Consider the following 16,551-nt stretch of genomic DNA (forward strand, 5'->3'; position numbering starts at 1 on the left):
TTCAGCAGTCTGTCGGGAGCAGGGACGGGGGGGCAGGCACTGAGAGCAGTTATGAAGATGCCTGAGCAGTTATGAAGATGCCTGAATAAAGCGTGGCACATTTTGCTGCTCCAGCGTTGGGAGTGCAGCTGTCTGACCAACTCTCTCGTTTTCTCTTGCAGTGGTCATACGGCTTCTACCTAATTCACCTTCAGGGGAAGCAGGGCTTCCAGTTCTTCTGCAAGACAGAGGAAATGAAGAGGAAGTGGATGGAGCAGTTTGAAATGGCAATGTGAGCACAGGCAGTCGCTTTCTCTCCCAGAGTGCATTCTTCAAGGATGGGGGACAGTGTCTTGGACCAGCAGGTCACTGGAGACCAGCTCTGGTAGCAAAGCCTGTGGTGGGGAAGCTCACATGGGCTTTCTGGATGGGGTCCCTGTGTGAAGGGAGCTTGGGTCCAGCATGAAATCATCTACCTTGAGTGTATGCCCCAAAGCATTGGTGGTACATCTCTGAAATGACACCTTGGCATGGTGTCAGGCCATGGGTGAAGCACCCAGCTGGGTGGAGGAAGGGGTTGCAGGAAGAGGATTGCTGCTGCGGGGAGCTCGTCCTGAGCAGAGCAGGGCCTGGCCCTGCGCTGGCAGGTCTGGGCTGTTCAATGACTTGGGCAAGGGCCAAATCCATGAGTGTTGTCCCAGGGGAAGGTTGATGGGCAAAATCCTCTCTCTGCACAGTCAAGCAGAGGTTTCCCACTCGATTTTTTCTTATCTGTCCATGTGGTTTCCAAATTTTGACTAAAATGCAAACAGCAGCTGCTGTGACAGGTCATAGGTGCAGCGTGGCTCCTAGGGACGGGTTGATAACCCCCTGGTCCTTTCCCTTAGGTCCAACATAAAGCCAGAGAAAGCCAATGCAAACCACCATAACTTTCAGATGTACACATTTGAAAAGACGACCAACTGCAAAGCCTGCAGGATGTTCCTGAGGTGAGCACCACCCTTCTAGCTTTTCTGCATCTGCATTAAAACACGGGAAGAAAATCTCAAAGCTGAAACTGAATTAAGACTTTCTGACTTCTTTTTTGTGCAGAGGAACCTTCTACCAGGGCTATCTTTGCCCCAAATGTGGAGCGGGTGCTCATAAGGAGTGCTTGGAGATCATTCCTCCATGCAAGATCGGTGAGTTATTTCACATCATTAGCAGCTTGTGCCAAGGAGGTGAATGGATGTGAATGATCTGAAAGATTCCCTCTGTAAAGCACTGATGTTTGTTAATGCATAACGAAATCTGCATACGCTGCCTGTTAAATTAACCACTTATTCCACCATTTCTCTTGCAGGTTCTTCAGCAGACCAGGTACGTTGTTTGATGGCCCTTTTCCCATGTCCCTCTCTGCCTTGGGCAGAGCCTGTGCCCTTACCTGGTCCAGGTGTGGGTAGCTTGTGGAAGAGCCTTCACCAGCCTTGGGGAGATCCCAGTAACCTGGAGGGCAGGACTGGAGACCAATTGCCTCTCCTCCAGACCAAAATTGGCCTGGTCTGGGCAGTGCCATGACCCTCAGGAGGTGCCAGCACCCAGTTGGGGTGAGCACCGGGTGCCAGGGAGGTTTCAGGAGAGGTTTTCTTGTCCCAGTGGCTTCAGGCAGGCTCTCATGGAGGGAACCAAGACCACCATGTCCTCACAGAGACTTTTTCCTTTCTCTTTGCAGGATTTTCCGAGTGCTGGACCTGGTAAGGGCATAACTGTGTTACAGGAGAGCGCGTAGAGATGGCGTCTTGCTTGTGGTTGCATGTGTCCCTAACACTGAGCTTGTGGGAGGGAGAAGCTCCTTCTGAAATCAGAGAGGAGCATTAGTAGCTGTAGAGGGGTGGGATGGTGGGGTGCTGAGGTCTCTCCTTGCTCTGCTCCCCAAGCAGTAGGTCAGATCTCCTGTGAGAAAACCCAGCCTCTGAGGGCTCAGCCCTCACCCACTGGCACCGCATCATTTATTTCGATGCGTTCATGCCCATGGCTGTTCTGCTGTGTGGGTAAAGCTTTGGCGCATCACACAAGGAACCAAGGAGAGGCTGGTGAATTTACACGTGCCAGATCATCTTTCAAAGCAGACCAAATGTCTCCTGGCAGGGAGGGTTGTTGATGATGGGGAGGATCTTCTTGCCAGTCCAACACGCTGCGGGGACATGCAGCTCCAGGCACTGCCCTCTGATGGGACCGTTGGCTGTGATGGTTGCCCCAATATTTTTTTTATTTTCCTTTGCTTAAAACTAACCTTGACAGAGTGCTGAGCCTGTCCTGCCCGTGCTCTGGCTCGAAGGAAAAAGAACAATTTGTGCTTTTTCTGTTAAAAGGAGAGCCAAGCCTGGCAAAAAGAAACCTGAATCAAATTGGTGGTTAAAAAAAGAAAGCACAGAACGCTCTCACTGGCCAGGGAGAGGCAGAGGTAGGAAAGCATTTTGAAGATAAACACTGTGGTTTTAGCGCAGTTGGGGAAGCTTATTTAATGTGCAGTTGTTAGCGAGACAACTGGACTTTGACTGCAAGCTTCAGGGGCGTTTGAGTCCCAAGTCCGGCTGAAATTCAGTAAAAGCTGAGTGTTTGCTGGTCCCTTTGGCAATCATGGATGCCAACACCACACCTGGCGGGGTTTGGTGCTGGCCAGGCATCGCCTCATGAGAGCTGGTGTGCCGCGACGAGGTTCAAGTCCAGTGCAGGGCTGGGAGTCAGGGCTTTGGCTTGGCTCCATCCTTCATGGATTTATTTTTGCTCAGTGAACTCAGCCATCCATGTAATTGCAGGAGCCAAGACCGTTCTCTGTGCGCACTGTTCCTTTCATGCTTTCTGCCCCCAGATCCTGCCTGACGGTGCCGCTAGATTTGTGGTTCACAGGATAAAGAACAACAGCCTTTGTTGGGGTATTTTTGTTTTGCTTTTTCTTAACTGGGACAAAGTGTTTGAAACTGTTTTGCATCTGTTCCAGGTCCTAAAATGGTGGCAGTTCAGAATTACCACGGAAACCCAGCACCTCCCGGGAAGCCGGTGCTGACATTTCAAATTGGGGATGTGATCGAGCTGCTGAGGGGGGACCCCGACTCGCCATGGTGGGAGGTGAGAGCACTTCCCCTTAGGAAATTCCCAGGAAGTTTTAAGCCAATGACTTCTGCATCGTCCCTTTTATTTGTGGGCTTTCCCAGAGCACGGAGATGTGCTGGGGCTTTGGAGCTGGTGGGTCTGTGAGGTGCTTTGGAGCTCGGGAGCTGCTGCAGGGACCGTCCCCATCCCCGCACGGCAAAAACCTCGCTCCCCGATGTGTGTCCCCATCTGATACCCAGCTTGGCTTCACAGGGGCGGTTGCTGCAGACGAAGAAGTCGGGTTATTTTCCCAGCTCGTCGGTAAAGCCCTGCCCTGTCGATGCGAGGGTAAGTGCCGAAGAGGAGATGGAGCTGGGAGAACTGGGATGGGTGCTGGGAGCTGTCATGGGAGGTGCTACTTCAGCAGTGCTTTCAGTTGCTTTTCTCAGCCTTCTGCTTGAGACCTTGGTCCTTCCAGTAAGTCCCTGGACCTTGAATGAGGCCTTTAACTGTGACCGAATTAGTGAGGAAGTGGATCCATCATCCCATGGTTGCAGGTGTCTGGTCAGGTTGGTCTGAGCCCTGTTCCCAAGGTTGAGGTTGGCAGGACCAGGTCAAGACCCCATTCCTCCTTTTGGGAGCAGAGTGCTTGAGATCAATCACAGTACAGGAAAACAGCACTTTTGGGTTTTTTTACTATGTTTTGTAACACTGTCGGCTGCTTCCCAATTAAAAAAACACACAGGTAAATAAAAAATACAGCATGCTCATCCCAGCTGGGAGGCTGAGAGAGAAATGCTCTGCTACAACACTGCCCTCCGCCGCCAAAGCCAATAATTCAGAAATGGCTTGGCAGATGAAAACCCTCCCATGGAGAGGAGCATCTCACCCATGATCAACAGCCCGATGAGACGCTGGCTCCACAGTAATAAGCAATATTCTCTTTGCAGCCTCCCAACAGCCGGCCGCCCTCACGAGAGATCGACTACACGGCGTACCCGTGGTGAGTCGCCCTGCCTGCCGCTGGGCACGGCCTTTCTCTACCTGGAAAGTTGTATCAGCTTTGCCCTTTAATTGTTACTTCATCAGGAATCCACTCTAATAAGGAATTAGGAATGCAGGTTAGCAGTGCTTTGGGTCCTGCCTCCCCCATGGCCATGGGGCAGCTGCTGTGGTGGCATTTGGGTGTTGAAACCTGGTGCAGCCCTCACAGCACCAGTGGGGAATTCTTCCCTGATGGAGAGGGTCAGAGGCAAACCAGATGCTGGTTTCTCTTCCCATTTTCTGTATTTTCTGTGCCCAGAAAACCATTTTGGGAGGAAGGAAGCGATTCCTGCCTTGGTGGGAGAGGCTGCTCTTACCTCGCCTCCTGCTCCTTCCCTCCTGCTCCAACCAGGTTTGCAAATTTGTGAGTCTAAATTATCCCCTTTTGCTGAAGCTTCCTTCACCTGGTGACCAATTCCAGATTTTCTAGGTGCCCTTGAAAGATAAGAAACTTCAAAGGGAAGAGGTTGCACTCTGCATCACTCATCCTCTCTGTTCTGTAGCTGAGCAGTTTCTTCTCTATCTCTGAGCATCTTCCTTTCTGCTTATGAAGTTTTGGAGGAGACCTGCTTCTCTACTTATCCGACCTTCATGCCTTTAAAAAAAAAAAGTATATTTTTGACTAACACATGCCTATTTTAAAGATATGCATTAACTTTTAATTAAATTAATTAATTAAACTCTTGGCTCAGGTTTGCAGGGAACATGGAACGACAGCAGACAGACAATCTGCTCAAGTCTCACATCAGTGGCACCTACCTGATCCGGGAGCGGCCGGCTGAGGCCGAGCGCTTTGCCATCAGTATTAAGTGAGTAATACTTAATTTAGTAATTTATTGTTACTTCCACATAGAGGATGGGACAGGGCTGGAGCATGCAGCTACGTTGAGAAAACTATTGAGTGCCTTTGCTACCATTTGCAGGTTCAATGAGGAGGTGAAGCACATCAAGGTGGTGGAGAAGGACAACTGGATTCACATCACAGAAGCCAAGAAGTTTGAAAGTTTGCTGGTAGGTTTTTGTAGCCCCTTTGAGCGTGCACACCATCCCTGCAAGTCTCGCAGAGGATGGCAGAGACAGCTGGGTGCCTCTCCATCCTTCCCAGGAGCTGGTCGAGTACTACCAGAGCCACTCGCTGAAGGAGAGCTTCAAGCAGCTGGACACAACACTGAAATACCCCTATAAATCTCGGGAGCGCTCTACCTCCAGGACCTTCACCCGCTCTCCAGGTAAAACCCAGCTCAGCTGTGCGAGCGGGCGTTGTTAAAACCCCGACGGGAAATCTCAGCCTTTCACCAGGAGTAGGGTCTGGACGAGGGGATTTATAGATTTGCTGTAGGGCTTGAGCCCCCAGTTTTCAAACAAGTCTCTTGCTTGGCTGGTGGCATTTTGAGGACAGGTCTCACAGGAGGTGGTGAGGGTCAGGGGGGATCCAGCTGAGCTGGGGCTGTCTGATGCTGCTCCCCGAGCTCGTGTGGGGAGTGCTCTCGAGTGGGTGCTCTCGAGTGGATGCAGCCTCCCAGGGTGAGGTTTTGCTGGAGGGAGGCTGCATTTTTGCTCTTTGTAGTCCATGGTGGTTTGCCACCCCCTGGTCCTGCCAGGAGAGGAGCTGCAGGGGCAGCCCATCTGCCCATGGATAACCAGCAGAGATGTGATGCTCTGTGAGCGGGATATAGCGTGTCTTACCTGCCCACCTGAGTTTTTGTGTGTGTGTTTTAACGGATCCAATTCCAGTGTCACTCGTGAGGGTTTGAATCCCAGTGGGACTCCTTTAAGGGAGATGATGGGAGAAATGGTAAGTTTGTGCCTAAAATAAAAATGAAAATATCAAAACAAATGGAAAGGAAAAGGTGCATTAGTGCAAAATGCTCCATTTTGTCTAAAAGCCTGAGTGCAGAAATAACTATTTTGGGGGGAAAAATGCATTTTTAAAAAACTTTTTCCGTGGTATATCTTAAAAAGAATACCAAAAAAAGATAGTTTTTAAAAGCTGATTAAATATCTTCTCCAAAAAAATACAACCCTAGGATGACTTTGGAGCCCCAACACTGGCTGCAGGGCTGTGGACGGACCTGCTGCAGGCTGTCCCAGCTCCGAGCCCCCTTGCAAGACCTTCTGTATGCTTTGCCCTGTATTTCTCTGTCAGCTTTTAAAGCTTTATGCATTTTTTTTTTTAATTTCCTTTTTAATGCGTGTTCTGCCTCTTTCTGTTTCTCTTTAACCTCTTTGCAGCCTCCTGCGCTTCCTACAACTTTTCTTTTCTCAGTCCTCAGGGCCTCAACTTTTCTTCTCAGAGCTCCTCCAGTCCCTTCTGGTCAGGTACCAGTCCAGAGAGACCTGCTGCCTTCCCCAGGCTGCAGCATCCCCAGCTTGAAAGCCATCGTCAATGGGACCTGCGGGGTCCCCGCTGTCCCTCCAGCAGCCACAGACAGTTCAGAGGGTCCCCAGTGCTGCCCTAGGACACAGCCTGGAAATAAGTTAATTAACCATGGCTTGGCCAGAAGCAAAATGCACTCCACCTTCTCCCCCAAATCAAGCAGGGAACAGATGGAGTTGTCATTATTTGAGAAAAGGGGCTAAAATTAATGGAAAAGTCAATTTAGTCCATTGGGATCTCATGATGTACTTCAAGCTCGACCTCCTTATCCCATGTGTTTCACCAAATGAGCATTGGCATCACACCATCTTCCAGACTGCTTCTCCTTGCTCTACAAGGAGAACATCTCGATGTCTGGCAGTTTTTGAGCTCTGGTATCTGAGGCTGCTCAGGAGCCCTGTGCTGAGGAGTTTTGGGGTGAACCTGTACCCTCAAATGTGTTTTGTGGCTCAGACTTCCTCCAGTGAGTGCAGCGGTGCTCTGGCCTTTGAACCCCATTGATTTGAATGTGCTTGGCAGGGATCAGAGCAGAACCATGCCAGTTCATGTCTTCCTGTTTAAGCATTTACCTTTCACCGTTTTCCTTAGGCTGGACAGGGAAAATTATCAGCAAAACCACACGTGTTCTTTCCTTACTGCCATATTTGGGAAGCACACTTTCCTTTTCAGGGTGTTAGAACATAATTCTGGGAATTTGGGATCCTTTAACTGCATATCAGGTATTACAGACAGTAATTTGTGGAGCAGTGGGCTCTGAGCAAGCTCCTGATGAAAGAGTTCAAAGCTGCCTTGAGTCTCGCTCCATTCTCCAGCCTGGCTGCCTGGCAAGGCTGGACGAGCCCTCCAGTGACTGCACATTGTGTGACTGGACCGCCTCCATTGCCATCCTCATCTCCTTCCATCCCAAGAGCTGAAAACCTGGGCAAAGCTTTTCCTTAAACTTAGTTCAACCTTGGTTTGCAAACTTTTAAAATTGAAATTAATCCTTAAAAGTCCTGGGACAAAAAAAGGGTCACTTCACCAAAACACAATGTCCCTTCAGGGTGGGGTTTTTTAAGTTGTTTTTTTTCCCTCTTCTTTTTTATTAAACTTCAGAGAGGGTGCGTTTTTCTCCTCCTCTGCCCATCCCATCCCTCCCAGTGTTGTTCTCCTGCCCCTACCTTTCCCCCTTCACTGCTGCTCCTCCTCCTCCTCCTGCCTCCCCGCGCATCCCCTGCCTGAAGCGATGGAGATCCGAGGTCCTGGGCCGTGCTGGTGCTGGCGGAGGTTGGGTCCCAGGACAGCTCACAGGACCATGCTTCTTATCACAAGCTGTTGGTCAGCGGTAGGGTTTGCTGGGTGACTTTGCACCTTTTGGTCTGTAATGGGACCAAGTTTCCAAGCGCCCTCGTTGCTCCCTAACAGGGACAGGAGTAGGGAGGAAACTGGGTTAGGAGCTTGTTTGTCCTTATGGCCAAACAGACAGGTTTTGCTCAGCATCTTTATGAGAATCCAATCCCAAGAACTCATTTTTTTTAAGTCATTTAAATACAAGTTGATCGGTGAAATCTTTTGGCAAGGTGGTCCCATCAGGTGCTGGGAGCTGTGTGGCAGCCAGACCTGGTATTGAGAGTGGAACAGGATTTTTCCCTGTTTTCATTGTTAGTGTTTGTGTATTCCCGTGAAATCTTTTACCACCTTCACACAAAAGTGACACCAGTGATCCCCACCAAGCCCCTCCTGGATTCTCCTGGTCAGCAGAGAGGGTCTTCCCAAGCCCATGGAGCTGTGTAAAGCCCAACAGGAACCCAGTTTAACCCTGACCACCCCAGTCTGTCTGGGACTGAGCAATTTGGATGAGGCCAGTCCCAACATCCGAGCTCATCCAGGTTGTGGCACTGCAATAGGAGCCAGCGCCGTGGTGGAAAACCCAGGTTGAACCTTGCCAAGCTCTCCCCAGGCATCGGCTGGTCCTGTGTGGCAGGGCAGCTCCTGATCCCCTCTGCTTTGTCCCCTCGCAGTGTTCACCCCACGGGTCATAGGGACGGCGGTGGCACGATACAACTTTGCGGCGCGGGACATGCGGGAGCTCTCGCTGCGAGAAGGCGATGTGGTGAAGATCTACAGCAGGATTGGCGGGGACCAGGGATGGTGGAAGGGGGAAACCAACGGAAGAGTGAGTGCATCCAGATAATGTCTCATTTCTGCAGCAAATGGTCCTCCCTGTTCTCAACCTGCCCGGCCGGAGCACAGCCTGCTGTCAGGACAACAAAGGGCAGGGGGACACGTCCCACTCCCTGTTGCTCTTTTGTGGCTCGTGGATGGGCTGTCATCTCAGAAGAGCCCCTGTTGTGTCACCAGTCAGTGCTGTGTGACAGTGACAGGCAACGCCCGGTGCGTGCAGGCAAGATGGGAGCATGCGGTGGGCAGGTGGGCACGCCAGCTTGGGCGATGCCCAGATCTGCCCTTCCTTAAACCTGCACGTGGCGGATTTATGCAGGAATCATAGAATAGTTAGGGTTGGGAGGGACCTTAAAGATCACCTAGTTCTAACCCCCCTGCCATCAGCAGGGACACCTTCCAGGGAGGAGCAGCCACAGCTTCTCTGGGCAACCTGGGCCAGTGTCTCACCACCCTCCGAGTGAAAAATTTCCTCCTAATACATCACCTAAATATCCCCTCTCTTAGTTTAAAATCATTTCCCCTTGTCCTGTCACTATCTGCCCATTTAAAAAGTCATTCTCCCTCCTGTTTATAAGCTCCCTTCAAGTACTAGAAGTCCACAATGAGGTCTCCCTGGAGCCTTCTCTTCCCCAAGCTCAACAAGCCCAGCTCCCTCAACTTTTCTTCATAAGAAAGGTGCTCCAGCGCTCTGATCATCTTCATGACTTTCCTCTGGACCTGCTCCAACAGCTCTACATCTTTTTTGTGTTGGAGACTCCAGGCCTGGACTCAATACTCCAGATAGGGCCTCACAAGGGCAGAGTAGAAGGGGGACAATCACCTCCCTCACCTTGGGAGTGGCTCTGCAGGCGAAAGGCTCAGCATCCTGGGGAAAAACAGCAGGTTCATAGCTTGACCTGGTGTCCAACAGAGTTCGTAGCACTGGAGGCAGATTATTCGTGCCCTGATTCCTTATATCTTGTGGACAACCCATGTGTCCAAGGCAATGTATAGCTGCTGCTGGCTCCATCCCAAATTAGGGTAACAGGAGCACCTCCTCCTCATCACCACCGTACGTCGGGATGCGGGTGCATCCAGCGCTGTACAAACGGCAGCACGTGGTGGTGGGGGAATAGTCCCAGTGACAGGACAGGGGGTCCCTTCAGCTCCCCAGTCTCCAGCTCACCTCTCTGCTTCCTCGGCAGGTTGGCTGGTTTCCCTCAACGTACGTGGAAGAGGAAGGGGTGCAATGACTGCCAGGATGTCTGATGGAAAGCCATTGAGTGCCCAGAGCGAGCCGCTGCAGACCGTGCACACTTGTCCCATGAGACGTGGCCAGACACCTGCCAGGACTGCCACCACAGCCTCCTTAGCAACCCCTTCCTCTGTACAGTGTGTGTGTGCGCGTCGGGACCGCCACCAGCCTCGCTCCTCTTACGTGTATAGAAGAGGATGGATGGTCTGTCGGATAATGTTCATGTAGCAGCTCAGGAGAGTCCTGGGAAAGCTGCGCTCCCCTGCATGGACAGAGCTGAGAGACTCTGTATGGTGCCCACCAGAAGATGGGGTCCAAACCCCATTTAGTAAAGGTGTTTTAAAAGCCACTGTGGTGATGGTGGTGGGATGATGGTGAGGCTGAAGGTTTGCACCTGGGCTGGTGCCTGGGTACACTGAGGTGAGAATTTGGAGGCTTCTAAGGGGAGGGAGCAACTCCGCCCCAAGGAGATGACGCAGACCCCCTGCCACACTGCTCAGGTGGGCTCCCTGGGTCAGGGTTTCAATGGTCTCCCTGGCAGCTGTGCAGCAGCACTGTGCTGTGGTTGGGTGGAGGGGGCAAAGCGGCGCCCCCTGACCCAGGAGGAGGAAAGGGCTATTGCTTGTCTCTGAAGAATGCCAGCTGTGAAACCAGGAGCACATTGTGACCATCAGACATAGGCTGGAACTGGACTTCCAGGTCAGACAGGAGGGAAAAGAAATGCCTTGGCATCCCAAGCCCATTTTCTTTACAACTACCTTTGGTCCCACCAGCCTTGCTGCAGGCAGAGGGGACAGCCCAGGGTGCAAACTGGTCCCACTGGTGAGCCAGAGGTCTCAGCACATTGCAAGACTGGAGACGTGCTTTGCCACACAAGAGTTTTGGAGGCCACCAAGGCACCAGGTACACAGAAAGGAGTGGACAGGAGCATACATCTGTGGGTCTCTCCTCCCCTTGCTCCCAGCTCAGTCCTGCTACGAGCAGGACCACCCCTCAGCCAGGCTGATTTTTCTTGCAGCCGTGACATGTCGCACCTCGCTGAGCTCAGGGAACAAACCCACCTGAGTAAGGGCTATGGTATCAACTCCTGATTTCTCTCGATAAGTTGTGAAAGCATCTCTTCTTCCCCAGCTGAGTGCACTTTTGGGGGCTGTGAGTGTTGCCCTCCATCTCTTCCTCCCACAGGCTGTTAATGCTGCTGCTGTAAAGTAAAGGTCCGTCTGTCTTGGCATTTTCACTGTGTCCTGAGCACCCTCCGTGCAGGTCTGTTCCTTCCAGAGCTCAGCCCCATCGTTGGTAGGCAGAGCTGCCGGGTGGAAACCATGGCCATCGTCTTCTGCCAGGCACTGGCTTTGCTCTCCAGCTCCAGAATTTCCTTCCAAAGTGCAAATACCAACATATGTGTGTGGGTGTGTGATGGGACAACTTCCCTTTGATATCTGAGCCCCAGGAGATGTCCTGCAGCCTCTCTGGTGGCATTTTGAGCTGGTGCTTCCATGCCCTGATGTTGTTCCCTTGGGATTTGCAGTGGTTGTGCCATGAGGCACTGTGTTCCCGGTGCAGGCTCTTGGCATTGTGCGGGCACAGGTCTCGGTGACACCAGTGTTGGGTGGGTGAGTGGTGGTGATGTCCTCGGTCCCTGGCACAGGGGTACCATGGCTGCATCCAAAGCCTTGCCACAAACAGAGCAGCAGTGCCCTGCTTGGGATAATAAATGGAAGAGTTTGGGGCTTTCAAGGAAAAGGGAAAGATATTAACTTGGAAATTAAATGTTGCTCAGTGACAAGCCCAGAGCCACCCTGCTCTTCCTCCTGGAGCCCCACAAGTGCTCCCAGTGCCGTGGGGGGAGTGGAGTGGGTGCAACCGGGGTCTGGCTGGGGCAGATGCCTGGTGGGGGTTTTGCTCTGCGAGGTGACGAGGACACGGAGGGGGCTCAGGGCTTTCCCAAGGTACTGTTTGGTGCTAACCTCTCCCGACCAGCCCCTCAGTGCTTGGCTCGGGGTGTGCTCAAGGGGTCTCATTTGCAAGGGGGAGCCTTGGGGGTGCTGCTGGCGGGGAGCTGGCCATGCCCTGCTCCTCCAGTGCAAAGCAAAGCACTCTGCTGTGATTCCCACAGCTGTGCTGGAGCTGGGGATGTGTTTAGGGTGGATGAGACCAAGGCACACACGTACCCGAGACAAACATCGTCGTTTGAGATGGCTCAGGGTGTGCCTCAGATCCTAAAGCCCTCCTGTTTGACATGGCCAATTCTGTAAGGCAACGAGGGCATCTGCTCTAGGAGAGCATGTGCCCTGTCACAGGGACCACAGCACCGTCTCTCCCTTCCACCCCAAAGGTCTCCCCGACCTCCACTGCTGCCTGCGCTCTCCTACCAGCCCTGCCAAATCCCCCTTCCCTCCAGAGAGCTCTCCCTCTTGTGTTTACTGTTGTAAGAAACTTGTTAAAAAAAAAAAGATTGTTTTGTTTGTAAGTAATTATTCAGCCGTTTGCCACAATATCTATCTGTGAATAAGAAAGGGAAATGTTTTTTTATGATGGCGAGAAAATTGTATATATATTTTAGTTCATCGCAGATCATTCAAAATTGCAATGGGATATGTTGGAAAATAATATGTAAATTCCTTGGGTTTTTCCTTTGCACTGCACTAACTGGGATAGGGTGGAGGGGATTTAAAGATAAAACTGTTTGTTTATGGAATAGTTTATAGCTGGGAATTTGGAAATAATTTGGAATAGCTTGTAATGCTGGAATAGAAACTTTAGCTGCTACTTAGAAACCCTTTTGCATGTGGTTTTTCCAGACCTTCTTAAGTTACAATACATCAAAGTAAATTCCATGATGAAAAAAAATAAAGTGTAATTTTGCTGATAGGTTTTTTTTTTTTTCCAGCCATGGTTTTTACTGTGCCAGAGGGTTTAGGCTTGTGTTGGGTTTCTTGTCCCTAAAACCCCCTTGGCCATGCTGGGGATGGAGGGGTGGCTTGGCCAGTCCAGAGGAGATGCCTGCTCACAGGGACATATCCTTTCCAATTGCTGCCATGATCCATAGGCATTCATACCCATTTTGGAAGGGGTAGGAGCAGCTGCCTCCCATGCAGTTGTCCCACATTCCAAAGCTTTTCCTAGAGCTTCTTTCCCTCCCAGAGCTGATCCACTGTGGAGTGAGAGAAGGAGCATGATTTTCCACGGCTTTTTGTCACTCCCAGGTGTCATATTCCAGAATCTTACTCAGCCCTGCACACAGTGTTTTCCAGAGCAGTAAAACAAATTGCACAGTTGCTGATAAAATACCTGAGGCGTTGCTGGAGGTTTCATCCCAGAGCAGGGACACGAGATGCCACTGTGATCTGCCATGTCATTTAATTAATAATATTTTTTTCTGCTCTGTGAGTCCCCAGTGCTTTCTCCTTCTTGCTTCAGCTTTCACAGGGTCAACTGAAAGGGCCTGTAGCAATGAGCAGAGGGGTTTTACTCAGTGAAGCAGGACTTGAGCTGGGTAATAACTTTTGGATGGCGATTTGGAAAGACGCTGCTCAAACAGGTATTTAGCCTTGGCTGAGGTGATGACCCCTGTCTGGGATAAACCCTTTCCCTGCTGTTGCTGTTCAGTCTAAGGGAAGCTCTCCAACACACACCATGTATGAAATACCAGGTTTTGGTACCTGGGTGATCTCCTGCCAACAATGAATATCAGCTCAGCCCTGAGCAGGTTGGGCATCGCTGTCAGATGCCAACAGCACAGCTGGGCTGCAAAAACATGGCACTAGAGCCTGTAACCGACTGATGGCTGCAAGAACAGGTAAATACAAAAATTTTCCATGCAAGGTCCTGCCTCTGGGGACATCCCTGCCACGCCAGGGCTGGCTCCTTGGTGACAGTTGGTGACATCTAACCCTTGAGGGGTGGTTGGAGCTGGCATTGTTGACAGGCCAGGTGGGTTCCTCAACAGCCGGCTTTGCTGGGCTCCCCATCCAAACCTCCCCCTGCGCTTTGCACTGATGCGGGCTGACGCCTCGGGGATAAATGGGGCATTTATTTGCCATGCCCAGCCATGGCCAGGCGCTGTAACCGGACCGGGGACAGCATTCCTGGGGCATTAACAGGAGAATAAATCTCCAAGCACAGCCAGCACAGCTGGCTCCAGCCCTGCCCAGAGCCTGGCCTGCCCCAGGAGGGGGAACACACGAGACACAGGTTTTCTTTTTATTTATTATTCTTGTTTTTTCCCCCAGCAATTGCAGCTGCTGACACAATCTCCCACATGAGCTGGGTTCGCCGAGGCGCTGCCTCTGCTCTGAGCAAACACGGCGCTGGGGGTGGTTGCATTTGCTGGCTGCCGTCTGCAAACAGCAGGTCCTGCTCTGTGACGTGGAGTGTGACAGCCGCTCTGCCATGTCCCTGGGGCTGGGCCTTAAGCACACCCTGTGGCCCCACTGGCTTGTGGCTGGCCAGCACGTGACCACCTCCCTCTGCCACCTTGGCTGGATGCAAGCTGCCATGCCACCCAGCTTGGTGGACCCCAAAACAATTGTCTAAAACCACTGTGCAAATCAGGATGGGGAAACTGAGGCAGGGAGTTGCCAAGATCAGAGCTCAGAAAAGCTCTGCCCAGCAGGACTGTGAGGGATCAAGCCTGCTTTTGGTTTGGGGTTATGTACTGGTCATGCTTTCCCAAAACCAAATTCAGACCATGGTGTAAGGGAGAGCTCTGCCTGTGTGGGCTGTGATGGTGATGGGAATGGTGGTGGCCCACACTTGCAGCCTAGTGCATGCTGGAACACAGAAGATTCCACTTAAACATGAGGAAAAACTTTACTGTGAGGGTGCCAGAGCCCTGGGACAGACTGCCCAGAGAGGTTGTGGAGTCTCCATCTCTGGAGATGTTCCGAACCCACCTGGATGCCGTCCTGTGCACCCTGCTTTGGCAGGGGGGGTTGGACTGGATGATCTCCAGAGGTCCCTTCCAACCCCCACCATTCTGTGATGAGACGCGGGTCTGCAGCACGCCTGGCTAGTTCACTCCTGCATTAGCCAGACTGTTTTCTGTGACCTAGAAAACTCCAGCTGGCGCACAGAAACCGTTCCTTTATTTTATAATTAATCTGTGTGCACAAACTGCCATGCTTCTTTATTTTATAACTAATCTGGGAGTTATACAGAAAAGATTGAACTGGTTTAGGCTCCCTTTACATCGAATTGACCATAGAAAAAAATAACTACCCTTATTCCTGCTCTGGAGCTGCGTCACAGCCTCAGGGTTTGGCAGGACTGAAGTCACCACCACTTTCTCTGCTGTCCCTTCTGAGCTTAGTGACCAGCTCGAGCTGCTAAATGTATAGTTGAGCTTGTATTGTTTTAGGTCTGGTCTAACCCAAAGGTCGTATTTATAATTAGTACATGCTGATGAAATGGTTCTGGTTCATCAAACAAAACCACTCCACTGCAAGCAGGAGTTTAGACTTGTTTGCATCCCTCTGTGGTTATTTTGAGCAGTTACTCCATGGAGAAGTCTAGAGGAGTTGGGGCTCCCTCTTTAAAACTTAGAAACTTAGAAACTGATTTTATCTTTGGGAGAAAGAAAGAAATGGTGACTGAGACTGGGGCTAATGCTGGAACAAGTGAGACCCTCAGCTTCTCTTCAAACTCTTCCCAAACTGGGGAGTTTGGATGCAGACTGGGTACCATGGTGTGTTCAGCCTGCAAGAGCAGAGGTGTGGGGTGGTGGGGAGCGGCGGGGGCTCTTTCTGGGGTCACGGTGCTTTTGAATGCTAAACCTCCCCAAAACCACTGTCCCTCGGCTGTTCAGGGCTCCATGGGGCTGTGGGTGGGCGATGCTGCCTGGAGGACACTGCAGGGACCATGATTTTGCTCAGACCCCAACCCCACCAACCGCCGGCCAAACCTGGCTCCACCCCGACCTCTGCTTCTCCGAGATATCAGGATCAGGCCCTTTAGAGCCGCCTTTAAAGAACTCGCATCGCCCGTGTATCCTGCCCAAACAGGCCCTAATTTGAGGGGTGAGTCCTGGGCAGGAGGAACAATAAACCTTCAGGTTGGGAGATCTAAATCAAACATTTTCCTACCAACTCTAAATTTTTATTTTTATTTTTTTTTTTTTAGTGTTCCCACCTTTGCTTTGAGCTCTTGAGTCTGACTTAAGAAATGTGTAAATTTATTCTAATTCTGCTCTTAAAATGTAACTGCTGGGAGCTCTGGCAGGAGGGTCAGATGGTGCCTTTCCTCACTGTGTTTGCTATCTGGCATCCAGCTGACGGCTCCAGCCAGCACCGAGCCAGCCTGGGAGGCTGCGAGTCCCCAGCTGGGCTGTTTGTTCTCTGTTGGGCACAGAGCCGGGGAGAAAAAACAGCATTTTCCTCCCTGTTTTGAATTTCTCTGCTCAGCTTGACTTTTCTTCTTTGTTGAGAAGCAGTAGAGCCACGAGAAGGGGTAAGAGCTCGTTACCCACCTCCTGGGCTGGCTCTGCTTGCCTCTGGTTAATGTTTTTTGCAGCAGGGGCTGAAGGGACAGCTGTGCACGGAAGAGGAGGAGGAGGAGGAGGAGGCGGAGGAGAGCATCGGAGGAAGGCAGGGGCCCCACAGCCATCGCAGCAGGGAAAGCCAGCCCGGAGCAAGCCTGGCTGGTGAGTGGAGTGGGGCAAGTGGCTGTGGGCAGTGGGAACGCG

At 51.5% G+C, this 16,551-nt stretch overlaps 1 protein-coding gene across 1 annotated transcript in view; it reads left to right on the plus strand.

Moving 5' to 3' along the window:
- VAV2 (vav guanine nucleotide exchange factor 2) overlaps positions 1-9,867 on the plus strand; it is a gene marked incomplete at its 5' end in the record, with an annotated part of 47,428 nt that extends 37,561 nt beyond the window's left edge. Inside the window, 14 exons of the mRNA XM_029084768.1 lie at positions 162-271; positions 867-968; positions 1,072-1,160; positions 1,322-1,338; positions 1,691-1,712; positions 2,960-3,087; positions 3,325-3,399; positions 4,002-4,054; positions 4,788-4,904; positions 5,019-5,106; positions 5,201-5,324; positions 6,328-6,414; positions 8,473-8,627; positions 9,820-9,867. Coding sequence (XP_028940601.1) covers positions 162-271; positions 867-968; positions 1,072-1,160; positions 1,322-1,338; positions 1,691-1,712; positions 2,960-3,087; positions 3,325-3,399; positions 4,002-4,054; positions 4,788-4,904; positions 5,019-5,106; positions 5,201-5,324; positions 6,328-6,414; positions 8,473-8,627; positions 9,820-9,867 — 1,215 coding nt within the window. The remainder of the gene's footprint in view (positions 1-161; positions 272-866; positions 969-1,071; positions 1,161-1,321; positions 1,339-1,690; positions 1,713-2,959; positions 3,088-3,324; positions 3,400-4,001; positions 4,055-4,787; positions 4,905-5,018; positions 5,107-5,200; positions 5,325-6,327; positions 6,415-8,472; positions 8,628-9,819) is intronic.
- Between the last annotated feature and the right edge of the window lie 6,684 nt (positions 9,868-16,551).

This window comes from Antrostomus carolinensis, unplaced genomic scaffold, assembly GCF_000700745.2.
Source record: "Antrostomus carolinensis isolate BGI_N321 unplaced genomic scaffold, ASM70074v2 scaffold6164, whole genome shotgun sequence".
NCBI lineage: Eukaryota > Metazoa > Chordata > Aves > Caprimulgiformes > Caprimulgidae > Antrostomus > Antrostomus carolinensis.